General features: G+C 40.2%; 1 protein-coding gene across 1 annotated transcript in view; it reads left to right on the top strand.

Annotated features, from left to right (window-relative positions):
- Positions 1-12,317, top strand: part of LOC109478806 (corepressor interacting with RBPJ 1-like) — a 24,937-nt gene extending 12,620 nt beyond the window's left edge. The window contains exons 4-9 of the mRNA XM_019780608.1: positions 979-1,027; positions 6,917-6,976; positions 8,070-8,127; positions 8,652-8,755; positions 9,577-9,662; positions 10,391-12,317. Of these exons, the coding sequence (XP_019636167.1) occupies positions 979-1,027; positions 6,917-6,976; positions 8,070-8,127; positions 8,652-8,755; positions 9,577-9,662; positions 10,391-11,423 (1,390 nt within the window). The 3' untranslated portion in view covers positions 11,424-12,317. The remainder of the gene's footprint in view (positions 1-978; positions 1,028-6,916; positions 6,977-8,069; positions 8,128-8,651; positions 8,756-9,576; positions 9,663-10,390) is intronic.
- Positions 12,318-13,883: the final 1,566 nt, after the last annotated feature.

Below are 13,883 nucleotides of genomic sequence, written 5' to 3'. Positions count from 1 at the left end.
TAACCTGGATGTCTAACCTTCATCGACATAGGCAATTGCCTTGTGTGAATTTTCACTGCATTACTTGAGTTTCTCACAAACTGTTGGACAAATATGTATGGGGCATGAATGGTCAGGACGTGTAGGACTTTGCCCTCGATGCTGCCTGTATTCCGCACACATCCCGGGCTTTAGTTCCAGCACTATCAGACCAAGCCATGCAGATTGGCACGTAGTCCTGGCTCTTCAACTATTGAAGGCCAGAATGCCTGTGCGGCTCAGGAGACCCATTTCGGCTCTACGTTGGGATTTGGAATGGGCCTCCTGCAAGTTGGTCCAATCAGGCCGGGATAAAGATGAATAAAGCATTCCTGGCAGGAGAGCGAAGTTCGTGTCAAGGTCTCCAAAATGGCAGACTTGTGGAATGTTCGGGAGTGATATTTTATACAAAGTCGCACTGACATTAACTGCTGAGATGGGTGAAGAAGCTTCCGTTGCATTCATTCTCCGAGATTGCTTCCTTACACTTAAGATAGAGTACTGTCTTGCATGTGATTTGCTGGAAAGGTTACTTGTCCATATGGCCTATAAAAAGGCATTGACACTCAAAAGTAGCACACGTTATTACAGGGCTGTATTTTTGAGATGCATAAACTTTTATGGTGGTTAGTCTTAAAGTCTTAAAGTAACATTAAAAATATGTTACTTGGTTGTATCTTAAACATGCCCTGTCTTAATACTGTTCCACACAAAAATGATATAGTGGATAAGGTAGAATGGTGGTCTTTTGGTTAGGGGTGTTGACTCAAAATCTGAAGGTTCTGGGTTCAAATCCCTGACAGGCCCCAGTGTTGTACCCTTGGAAAAGGAATTGTTTCTCAAGCAATAGGTTATGGAACCTATCCAGTTGCTTGAGTAACAATTCCTTGTGTGTCATAGGTTATACATTCTTAAAACCCTGTCCCAATAAGTCCTTTCATTCCCTTTTTGTCCATCTAGGTACGCCAAGAATGACCCCAACATCAGAGATCAGCCATTTGGCATCCCGGTAAGACCAGTGATTATTCTTCCATCTTGTTATTGTGCTGTAGTCCTGCCTTAAGCTGTGATCACAAACATTGTAGGTCGTCGTACAATTTTGATGCCGTAGAATTTTTAAGCAGGTTGTGACAAAGCCAACCGCTGACAAGGATCGAAGACAGCCCTTTCCACAAAAAGACGGCTGAGTTTTGCAAAAAGCATGCACCACGACTATCCCAAGAATGCTCTTAGTTTTTCGATCATATGATGATCGCACAATGTATGTGACTGGGCACTTACTTTAGCTTGGTCATGTCCATTTTCAACAGTACATCTGCATGATCCTGAGACAAAAAATGTCCTAAGTTAATATAAGATGATGATATTAATCTTTACACCTTTTTATGCTGCTGGCAATTTAATATTTGATGATGATGATGATTGGTTTATTAAAGAAGAAGCACAATCTGACATGGCAGTCAACAGACTGAATTACGCCAGACTTTACAGTAGTTTTAAAATCAGTTAAATTGATAAAATCACAGCTAAAAGACACAGATAAAATCATTTCTACGTAAGGGCTGGCTCACAAGCTTTCAAGCAAGTTTATTATATATCATTGGCAATAAATACAAAAAACCCCAAAAGGTGCTTCAACTAGTGTATGGTAATTCGATGCTTTCAAAATGTTGCTCCCAAGTTTTGATAAGCTGGCTATTAGTATTGAGCTGTGTGTGTGGAAATATATGGCGGCTGCCGCTGGCATGCACATGAACTTCAATGGGATCAGGGATGGTACGGAGGGTCACGCACCATCGCAGCTGGACATCCATCCGGCTAGGAATTCTCTTTGATAGCCGGACTTCAAAGGTTTCTCTGTGCATTGACTTACACCCTCCCCCGGAGCCCTGCAGACTTGGTGACATCTCATAGCTCTTACAACATTTCCGGAATACTAAGAGAGGCATAAAAAGCTGGTTGCCAGGCTGTGATACAGAATATTACAGATCCATGCAGAGACAACAGAAGTAAAAGCTTCAGCAAAGAAATGCTAGTTTTTATGGCAGCAGTCATATGATATTAGTTGAGACTTTCTGAGTCTGAGCATTAAAAAGTGTGGATATAAGTAAAAAGTACTGGTCTTCTAAAGCACTGATGTACATATGAAGGGAAATATGCAGGGTAAAGAATGTATACTTCAAAATTGGTGTCCACTCTCATCCTACTCCAAGGCAAAGCAAAAGATCTTTTTTGAACAGGATTTTCTTAAAAATCAAGACTATCAATCGTGAATGAAACATTCTATTGGAAGAAGCAAAATTACAGGTTTTTTTTTCTTCGTCAAAGAAAGACAACAAGGCAAAGATTTGGTCATCTTTCTTTGTCTCACCTTGTGTTTTCTTATTGGATGCTGCTACATGTATTGTCTAGTGTATTTGCAACCTTCACCCTTACTGTACACATACTGACTGATGTCCTATGGTTACTTCATAATGGGTAACATGTGAAGTAGCATTTAAATTGAACTTAAGTATGTCCTGTAGTACCTTGTTTGGTATGTATGATAATTATTGTTCATAAAGCAATGTAGTAAATCATATATTATCAAACAATTACTTGTTGATGTTAAAGATTGCAAAGGTAATTAGTGAGGTATAATTCTTGGCATTTTATTGAATAATGATATAGCTGTGACTATGACTGTGGTTATGTATGATATATATGGTTCTTTGCTAATACTTTTAATGCGTTTCCATCCGTTCAGTTATTTTCCTGACAAACTTGTGTTAGTCAAAACCACTGCTGTGTGGATTAATATGACAGGATTGCCCTCTCTGAACCTTTGTAGAAGTGATAAGAAATCACTGACAATTTATTGTTGGTCGTGATCTAACAATTTTTGGTACTGCCAGGAGCAAGTTGCATGCCTTTAATGTATTACAACAAGAACCTACAGAGATACTTTGAAAGGTAAAGTCAGCAAGGAAAGGAAGAAAATAGACATTCATTTGTAGACAAGCGATTGATTGTGACCCCAAAAAAGTTCGGCTCACCGAAGAGCAATGCTTTCAGTGGTCATGACATAAGAGATATGAGCTTTGTGCAGTATATACATATATAGGTTCATTCCAGAAAATTCCTCAAGCTGTCTTTGACAAGTACAATGAGCAGAGGACCACGACTTAAAAGTGGACTGCTACCATTACCAGCAGCATGTAGTTTCCAAGCAGAGGTTGTTAGAGAAGACTGTGACCTTTCTATCATATGCCCCATTTTCTGTTGCTACTTCCCACCAAGGTTGGTTGAAGAGTAGAAGCATGCATTTTGGATTAGTGACAACTACCAGGATTCAAACTCCCGATGTCCTGTTCTAGAGGCAGTAGCCTTCTGGTGTGATCTGAAAAGGCACTATATTGACGTTCCTCTCACGGTAATTAAAAGATTAAACATAGTTAGATTTACAACAAGCCTGCATGTTAGTACACCAGACCTTCATCAAGGAAAAAAAGTGGTAGAGTGCACTTTTGCAGCTGTGATACACGACCCAACAGTTTAGTCTTTGCGTTCCGCATTACCTATTCCCACCACAGTCCACGTATTGATCAGAAAATCTTCCTAGATTTCTCCCTTCTCGCATAGATTGATCAGGTATTTCTCCTGACACTCAGGCTCTAAATCACGAGCGTCATTATCCTGTGTTTTTGCCGGCGGTGGTGGCAGCAGCATACTAAGGTGGCCATAAAATGGACAGTCAGGAGGTATTAATCAGGTACCTAGCCAAAGCAGGTGGGACCTTGGGCCTAGGTAAAAAATGTTGTGTTTCCTGACCGACCCTTGAAAAAAAAAAAGACCCTAACCTTTTTTGGGTGGACCCCTGCAAGGGACATGAATTTTTCGAGCTAATCGACCATTTCTAGCTTCATGATCTGACACCTTAGTGATGAAACATTGCACAATTGGTTTTCCAACATTGACAGTTGCAGTTCCTATATCATTTAGCTCCATAGAACCTAGAACATAGCTATAGACTGCAATTGAAAGACAGGCAGTTGTAGTTTTCTTAAAACTCCTTTTAGGGTGCTTTATCTGATGGAATGTGCCAGTAACGTGTACTTTTCCTTGTAATACCTGTATCATTGTGTAGCATGGCTCCAAAGAAACTTAAACACCACTATATATAGACTGCAGTTGACAAATCTCCTCCTACAATCTTGAACATGAAATAAATTGCAGACAGAAAGCCAGACGGCTTCCCCATTTCCAGCCTGTGCCGTGAATAGTTCCTCTCGGAGTCGGAATGAGGGTAATAAGCCATGCGGAACCCGGAGATAAGAGCAGTTCAATGGGTCTTCCTGTGTTGCAGGCAGAGCATAAACGTCTAAACTCGGCCTGTGCTAAGGCAAGATTAGCACGTACAACCCTTTATGGTTCCTGTGAGACTGCATGGAACATAACTTTTAAAACTGTTAGTGGAAAAGCTACCAACATCAAGAAAGTTAGAGAAGAGTTCATTTTATTGATATTTTTAGTGTTTTGCAGACAAGGGGTAGTGTCATACAGTTGGAAATTTGGGTGATTCCAGTTCTTTGTACTTGAAATTGTAGTTCAAAGATCCTTCATAATTCTTGTTCTACCAACACAGAGGAACACTCAAGTTCAGATTTATTTTCAAGACAGGTTGCAAAAAACTCAGTAGTTGAATTTATGCATAAAATTCTTTCTCTTATATGGTTACCTATTAGTATTACATATATGTACACTGTACTCTTGGCCCATGGAACCATGTACTACACTGTACATTTTGTAGATCTCAGAAGCACAATAGATGTGTGATTTTTTTTCTGCCTAACTCACTGATGTGATGCACATGGCGCATATGGATGTCTCGTACAAAATGCATCAAAAGCTCTTGAAAGTTCTTTTACGGCCACTCTTTTGTGATCACCCCGTGGCATAATAAGAATGAAATACCAATTTGGAAATGTAGAACACGTCCTTCGGCAATGCTCACTCAGTCACTGCGATTATCTTGCAGTAAGTTTACTGTGGTTATAAAGTTCCCAGACAACATAAAAAACCAAAGTTATGTTCTGTTCTTACAAGCCCTTCAGCTATTTGTGCCAGCGCAAAGCTTTACAGTCAGGCTGTGATATTGTCTCAGGATAAGGTGTTTAATTCACGAGGCAATTGTGTGGAGAATGATTGTATTTCCAATCTATGGGTAAATCAGCAGTGGGCTTGGTGTTGCAGGGTGCATGCAAAGTGCATAGTCACTAAAACAGGAAAATAAAGAATATTTTACAAACACAAACTGCAGTCAAGGTGATACAGACTGCAGCAACACTTGTCATGTAAAAATGTTATAGTTCTACCTAGCTACTTCTAACAACGATACATTGGTAGAATGTACTTTTGAAATAGATAAAAATTTGTATCATCGTAATACTGTACAATAAAAATGCAACTGTTACTTGTATTGGTTATGCAACTGTTACTTGTATTGGTTGAATGTTTAGATTGAAGACAATCATACATGTTGGAAGCAAGTTCAAATATCATGTTTCTACCAGATTTCAGGGTTTTGTCTTATAATTATTTTTGTACCACTTAATCCTTTTGATAGCCAGGGTTTACCTGTAGTTGCATACTTTTCCAGAAGTTTCCATTTTGCATTGAGGACTGAAGCCCTTTCCACTCCCCACCCCCAACAATTGTAATCTCCAAACAGCTGAAAGGTAGACTGGGAACCATCCATTTTTGTACGGGTAGTGAGTGTAAGGAGCCCTGTTACAAAACGGATGGCACCCTGCAGGCTAGTGGAATGGGGTTGGGCTGTTTCTGTCCTTGCCCTTCTCACGTTACTAGTATCTTCCCAGTCAGTCTGTAATAGGTTCATAAATTCTGCTTGGAATCTACAGAAATCTAACTCAGTATACAGAAATCCTTCTACGTAAACCAGCGTGAGCCTTCGTGCAACAGATGAATCTGCAAATGAAATGGTTTCTCAGACGTTCATGTAAAGAGTTTCCTTACTTGATACATCTACACAATCCCTTTGATATATCTCTGGAGAGTAGTGAAACTCGCCGAGTACCTCGGAAGTTTATAGCCACCAAATAAAAACTGTTATCTGAACCTCCTATCAGGAGTCCCCATGATTTTCCTTAGCAAGATAAAAGAAAAAGGATAACAGGATGTCCATTTCTTGGGCTGAAATTTACAAGTTGCTTGGGGGATTCTGTCCTACGTTATTGACTTCCACTCTTGTGGGAATGAAAAGAGCCCAGAAGATGAATGAGAATTTCTTGATCTGGAATCTAATGTATTGTAATGATTCGACTGACTGCACCTGTTACATGACTCCAGGGGTTCCACTAAGTTGTAAAGCTGTTAGGAGGTATTAAGCAGCGGTCGTGTTAGACAATAATAAGGTGTTTTGTGGGCAGTAAAAAAAGAGAGATTTAAGACCGAAGGTAGCACGCTATCAGGCTGCTGAGATTCAGTTCTCTGGATGGTGGTGCCTTCTGACAAGTTTCAAGATTTTGAGTACTAAGAAAAGTTAGAGTTGTGTTACTTCCTTGTTTGCACTTTTGAACATCTAGATAATTGTAATCTGTAGTTCAAAATAATGTTGGGACGAAGGTAATGATTGATCTGTCATTAGTTATTTTCCTTAGGACAATGATTTGGAAACACAGTCACCAACTTTCAGGATATAGTGCAATATAGTAAACAATCTTGAGGTTTTGAGTGTACTTTTATAAAGCATCATGAAACTTCACTAAAACAACAAAGTGTATATTATTCTATTATTATTATTATTATAAGTATATTTCTATGTCAGTGTTTTTGGTGTGTGTGTCAAGGGGGCGAAGTCTGCCATCTCTAATCACCTTGATCTCCATTTTCTATACAGGTGAGGAATGTACGGTGCATCAAGTGTCACAAATGGGGGCATGTCAACACAGACAGGGAGGTATGATATCAATATCACATCTTACTCACTCTTTTTCTTCGTCCTTTAGATGAACGTTTAACCATTGTTAAAATGTCTATAGACTTTAACATAAACAAAATATATGACTTACACTTGTATGCAATTGACTTGAGTAACGATTCCCACAAAATGCTGTCTCTCCCAATTCATACATTAGTTTTTGTAATACACTGCAGGGCTCGAATTGCATTATTTTAAGGTGCATCTGAAAAAATACTTGCACAATTTTTTTTCCAAGTAGAATGTTATCACAGATTGGATATTTCCAGTGGTTGCAATAGTCTGTAAAGCTACTTGCACTGATGCAAATGCAGTCCAAAATTACGTGCACGTAACCTTCTAATTTCATTTGAACAAATTGGTGAATTTAAGGAGTACTAATTTGAGCGCTGCACTGGAAGAAAAAAAGGGCTGGCAACATTCATATCTCAAAGTTGCTGATATATCTGTATAGCTGGTATAACCACCCTTCGGCATAACACACCAGCTTTTGGATATAACATAATGTATACACTTGTCTGCAGTGTCTCATATGTCCAACAAAGAATATCCTTCTGGCCAAATTGTTGCATGCTTTCAAAGCAGTACTGCACCTAATATATGTATGAGCGATGGTTTGAACAACTATAACAGCTAGCACAGCTATATCTTCATGTTACTGTAGGCTATCTTTGCAGCTGTTGAAAAAAGTACATTAAAAAAAGCAAGGTTTGATATTCAGCACCAGTCAGTGTTTTTGCTCTAGTGGTAGAAACCCATCCCAGCAAATGTACAGAAGATACACGTTGGAAAGATAAACAATCCACATCACTAACAAAAAACATAGCTGCAAATGTGTTAATAGATGTCAGACAACATACAGTTTCAGCAATTATGTCTGTATAATACCAAAAGGAATGGAAGGGTTTCAAATGTCTGTACATGTAACGCTAGCCTGAGTGTCAGCCTTTTTAGCTTTTGTCCGCTCCCTAAGATCCGCTACCGGCCAGCTAAAAAGGCTGACACTCAGGCTAATGTAACGTTGTATGCAATAGTACTAAGAAGTACGCTAACTACCGTGTTTCCCTTCTAGTGCCCGTTGTTCAACATGTCTGGACTGGCACACTCCAAGTCAGACGACCCAGACCAACGTAAGTTCTCATTAACTTAATCCTGTGCATCTGCAGCCTTGTGTGAATCAAAAATAGCAGATGTGGCTTAAATTTGTACATATTCTAGGAAAGGGACTAAAACTAGTGAAATATGTAGATGCATCATGTTAGAGAAAGGGCAGAGAAGGGAAGCAATCTCAATCCAGTTTTAGGTCACTAAAGAGCTAATCTCCCACTGGTTGTGACAGAGAAGACCAACTATATTATGGTATTTACTAATACAGGTTCATTGTACTGGGGAAATTCCCCTAGCTCTTTCCAACAAGCACAATGAACAGTGGACTGCGACCCTTTCCAGTAGTGTGCCTGTCGGATGAGCGACAACAGCCGGAATTCGAACTCCCATCCTCAAGAGACAGGGACGCCAACTACTGGACTATGCATGCTACTAGAGAACTACATTCCCTATTTAAAGATTCCATGTATATGGACTAAAGTTATTGATATCAATGTCAAGACAAAATATCCTATGTACTGGTCTGATCTTGTTCTTTTGTTCTTAGCGACCGTGTCGACCTCTGACCTGTTAGTTGGGATGCGCAGCGAGGGTCTGATGCTGAAGGACTCTGTCTGGGGCAGGAAGAACGACCCCAAGGCTGCCAATCAGGTTAGACTTTCAATCTCCAATTCTGCACTGTGTGACCTTTAGGTCATAGTGCACCTTTATTCTCTGTAATGAGAAAATGCCAGAGAAGTGCTAGGATGTACAGCCAGAATTTTTTCAGTGTAGGGGTCAAGTTCAGAATGATAACTTTCTGCAGCTCAAGTTGTGCATCAAGTCCCATAACATGACTACAGTCGGGGGTCTGGTATTCTCCCCAAAAGAGAGAGAGAAATTTTGTAAGGTTATGTTTTCATTCTGTTATGGCTTTATTCCAGAGTCAACTTTTCATTTTTTTCTCTAAGATTAATGAAGGGTCACAAGGTTCTTCAAAAAAAGAAACACACAATAAATTGTGTACAATAATGGAGATCTGTCAAATAAACAAAACAAAATAACGATTAAGGTTGTTGTGTTGCATGCCCGTAGCCAGGGGGGGTTTTATGTAAAGGTCCACTTTTTGGTCCACATTTTCTGTAAAGGTCCACTTTTTGGTCCACATTTTATGTTAAGGTCTAAGATTTTTCTTGAAAAGATGGACTGGAATCGTAGAAAAACTGCTCTCTTTGTCATTGAATAAAAATTTATCTCTGATTTTCTCTTGAAAATCCTCTCAAAAATGCACGAAATGCCATTTTAGAAGGTTCATTTTTCAAAATTTTCAGGGGGAGCATGCCCCCGGACCCCCCTAGGAACCTCGCGCCTTCGGCGCTCGCCTCGCGCCTACGGCACTCGAGGTCCACTCAAGCAGTGGGAAGAACCCCCCCATTCAAAATCCTGGCTACGGGCGTTGTAATGTAACATCTTACTTCCATCCTTCCCTTCAGCAAATGGTAGTCAGTGATGAGGAGGAGGATCCTGAGGTGGAGTTTCTCAAGTCTCTCACCACCAAGCAGAAGAAGAAGCTACTCAAGTAAGTCCATCTTGTATATATGGCTAGCAATCTTGATGTTTTTTAAATTTTATTTTTGTTTTCAAAAAACCTACCAACTCACTCACTCACTCACTCACTCACTCACTCACTCAAAAAGAATCAAACAAACAAACATCACTGCTTTACAAATATGCAATATCAATACGTTAACCAGTCATACATATACAGTAGTATATCTTACACTGATTCTGTCAGTATTGTTTCCATGTACATTGTAAGTAGCCAGACCTCTGTTTCTGTATTTGGTACATTTCCACATTGTTACTATGGCTCTTCTGCAACATCAAGACCTTTATCAATCACAGTTTCAAATGTCATGTCATGATTAGTAATACAAGACTGTAAGCTTGACTTTTATCTGAAGAGTATGAAGTAACCTTCTGCACAAGGAAACAAGTAGCAGCTTGACATTTGTGTAACTGTTACTGTACTGTCAGGATTTGCTATATATAGCTGGTATAGCTTTTCCCTGGAAAGATGTAGTACATGTATAACCTCTTTGCACAGTCGGCACACTTCTCTTAGAATATCATGAAGTCCAAGGCAAAAATGTTTGCAACCATACATGTTTCGAATGTTGTGCTGAACGCTGTTACAGTTACTGTTTTGTCCATGTCCTATCAAAAGAGATGAAATAGAAGAAGTATCAAAGACTTGCTAGTAAATAGCTCAAGAGTCAGCAGTTCACGTTTGGGTTTCGTTAACAGGAAACTAGACAAGCTTGAGAAAAAAGAGAAACGCCAGAAAGCGGGGAAGAAGCAGAAGAAAAAGGACAAGAAAAAACACAAGAGACGTAAGGACTCCTCATCTTCAGACACCAGCTCTGAGTCAGACAGCGAGGAGGAACAAAAGAGAAAGAAACACAAGAAGACAAAGAGGAAGCACAAGAAGAGAAAGGAAGATAGCTCGAGCAGTGACAGTAGTAGTAGTGGGAGCAGTTCAGATAGTGACTCGGAGGAGGATAGTGCAAAGAAACATAGGCATAAGCGGAAGAAGTCACGGGATGACTCCCAGGTCAAAAAGAGGAGGGTAGACAATCTTGAAAGGGAGGGTTTGGCCGGAAGGCCAGTAAAAATTGAGAAACATGATGATGACAGCTATGCAAGGAGTAGATACAGCGAGAGTAAAGGCAACCCAGATAGTAGCAGAAAGTGGGACTCGTATGAGAAAGGTAATGAAGACAGAAATGACCATGGGGATAAACACAATGCAGACAGAGCTTACTATGGCAGACAGGGCAGCGATGTGTATGACAGGGATGGAGATGACAAACACAGCTATGGCAGGAGGGATAGGGAGGATAGAAAAGACGGTAAGGGAAGGTATGAGAGGGAAACCAAAGACAGGCGTGACAAGTATGAAAGGGATGGGGTTGACCACCGACAGAACAGCAAGGGAGGGCACGGCATTAGAGATGAACAGCACAGAGACAGCAGGGATAGGGATGACAGAAAAGACAGTAAGGGAAGGCATGAGAGGGAAGACAGAGATAAATATGACAGGCGTGAAAAGGGAAGTAGGGATGGACAGCACAGTAAGGACAGAGACAGCAGGGGTGGAAGGGACAGCAAGGAAAGACAAGACAGTAGTAACAGAGGTGACTATCACAGAAGGGAGAGGAATGACAACTGGGGGTCCAGTGACAAGGACAGATTATATGATAGTCATGACAACCACAAGGATAGGTCAAATGACAAGCATCGGTCACATGGCCATGACAGCAGAAGGGATAGGCGATGACTGCACATCTGTCAGGTGCATATTTGTAGTAACAAGGACACCTAGCAGGATAGAGATGCACTACAGGGTAACATTTGAAGGGATATCACTGGCCCAAACATGTTACGTTACATGTAAAATTTGGCCTGGGAAGCTTTTGTGTAACTCTAAGTGTTCTTTGGTTTGAGGGTAATATTACTGGCATGATTATCATGCTCATTGTCCATTGATTATTGGTTCTTATAGCATCTTACCATGATTTTCTGAAGCTAGCAGCACTGTAGAATTTTCTGAACTCTGTACAATGTTGCTGTGTTCTGTGGTCTGGCTGGAATGATGTTGGGTCCTTTCCTCCTAAATACTTTTCCTATCCAGGGGTGTGCCTCCCTGGAGTTGACCACTCCACGTCACCTCCTCTCTTCATTATACATTACATTTTTTCTCACTTCTTTAGCCTTTGGCTGTTCTTGGAAAGCTTGGTTACTGATCACTGCTTGCTATATCACTCCTACACTACAGACGTTTTGCTGGGACTCAAGACATTTAACATTGCTTAGTAACTGTTGGTTAGAGATTGTAAGCTAACACATACATGTATCATAGTCCATTGATTATTTGTACATATACATGTACATGTAGTACCAATAATTCTGTAGGTACATGTATATCTCCTTTGGCAAACCAGAGACCACGTGATAATCGTATTTTCAAGCTGTACATAAAGATTGTTTTTAAGATTTCGCTTACCTTTTTGTGTGTGTGTAATGTTTTACCAATTTTTTTTCTGAGTGTTAGTGACATAGCACCTTCTCTCTCATGGTAACGTTTTTCTTAAATGTCCAGAAGTAGACATACACAAAATAGACAGTAGGCTCATTATATTGTTTCAGCTGAAATAAATTCAATTGAAATTGAGCTTCTTGTATTTGTGATTACTTCTGTTTACTGAGGCGGAAGTATTGTTTTGGGTGAGGCTAGTCTAGGGGAAGTTTGTATGTATATTTCATCACACATAAACCATGGTGTAATACATGTAGCGGAGTACAATCCTCTTTGCCACACAGTCCCAATAAATTCATGAAAATAGTTCCCAGAAGTCTGAAATCTCTTGTCTTTACATTAAGGTTGAGGGAATAATTCATCAAGAATGAATATACCTTTGCAAAAGCATTTGAAGTTTGCAATTGAGACAGTTCTGCAGTAAGGAAAAATAAGAAGACCCATATGCATGGTGCTATTATTTGGCAGCTAAATAGGTAACCATGAAAACCAGGCGAATAGAATCACTGTGAAAGTTTCTCCATTTACAGTATCTTACTCTTCCAGATAGAAAGAAATATATATTGCTTTTATATTTCTGATACATTTCCTTGGTGAATTTTTCCTCTATCTGAAATCCGCCATTTTCATTGCCAATCGATTGCCAATTTCGGGAAAGGCGTGGCAACACTTGGTGTTGAAATCGTCTGGAGCAAAAACGCCCCATAGCGGCGAAAAAATCACTGCAGCAATAAGAGCGGCTTGGTTAACATTCTTTGGTGCAGTCCTCCATTGAACTGCTAGAGGTCGCTCTTGGTCCATGCACTTCACCTTGCAACTTGTAAGACGTAACTTGAAACTTCAGCCTGGTATCCAGTCCTATCTTGGGTTATTCTTCGGGCTCTAGACCAGGAGCCGACTGACTTACCTATTTACTCGGTACCGCGGTTGGAATTTCGCGAACTCCGGGAACCCCGACGCGCACAACTACCAGGGACAAGGCTTCCTCATAACCACTATCTTGTGGTATATTATAATAGCATTGCCTTGTGCTGATGTACCCAAGAACGACATTCTTCTGTTGTCTACACTATGTTCTATTTCTAATCCCCAAGCAGATGTTGGGACGTTAAATCTGTCCGTTTCTGTCCTGGTATATGGAGTTGCAAAGGAACAATACTCTGATTTTGTGACGAAATGAGATACATATGCATATTCTACATTTGTCAGAAATATCGTTTCTCATAACGTTTCCAATGAAGAAACAAACGCAGAATTTAATTTTATCTTTCTTTCTTAAATTGCAACTATATTTTTCTTATGTTCATAATGAACAGTAAGGCATGTCTCCTGCAGCAATTGTCACAGCGTCGGCCCCAAGCGATATCTTTTCTCCCTCGGTGTATCATAATGATTTCAGCGTTTTGCTGGGAGGGGCCGGGGGCGCAGCCGAATGAAAAGACACAGCTTTTGCAACCAAGTATGTCATGAATTTTTCGATGCTCGAGGGAAGAGAAAGACATCTTTATTCGTCTCGCGGTCGTCGGTAGCACGTGCCGTCTGTGTGCAACGTCTTTATTAGTCTGTCATGTCACCGTTATGCAAGTGCCTGCTAAATATTTTTTAAGGTTCGTGTCAAGTACCGGCTATACAGATACAGATACAGATACAGATAGGGTCTATTTATCGGGAAAGAAGCGGAATAACTCAGATCAATATTTG

Source organism: Branchiostoma belcheri, unplaced genomic scaffold, assembly GCF_001625305.1.
Source record: "Branchiostoma belcheri isolate BF01 breed outbred unplaced genomic scaffold, Haploidv18h27 scaffold45, whole genome shotgun sequence".
Classification (NCBI taxonomy): Eukaryota; Metazoa; Chordata; class Leptocardii; order Amphioxiformes; family Branchiostomatidae; genus Branchiostoma; species Branchiostoma belcheri.
This window is presented reverse-complemented; position numbering and strand designations above follow the sequence as displayed.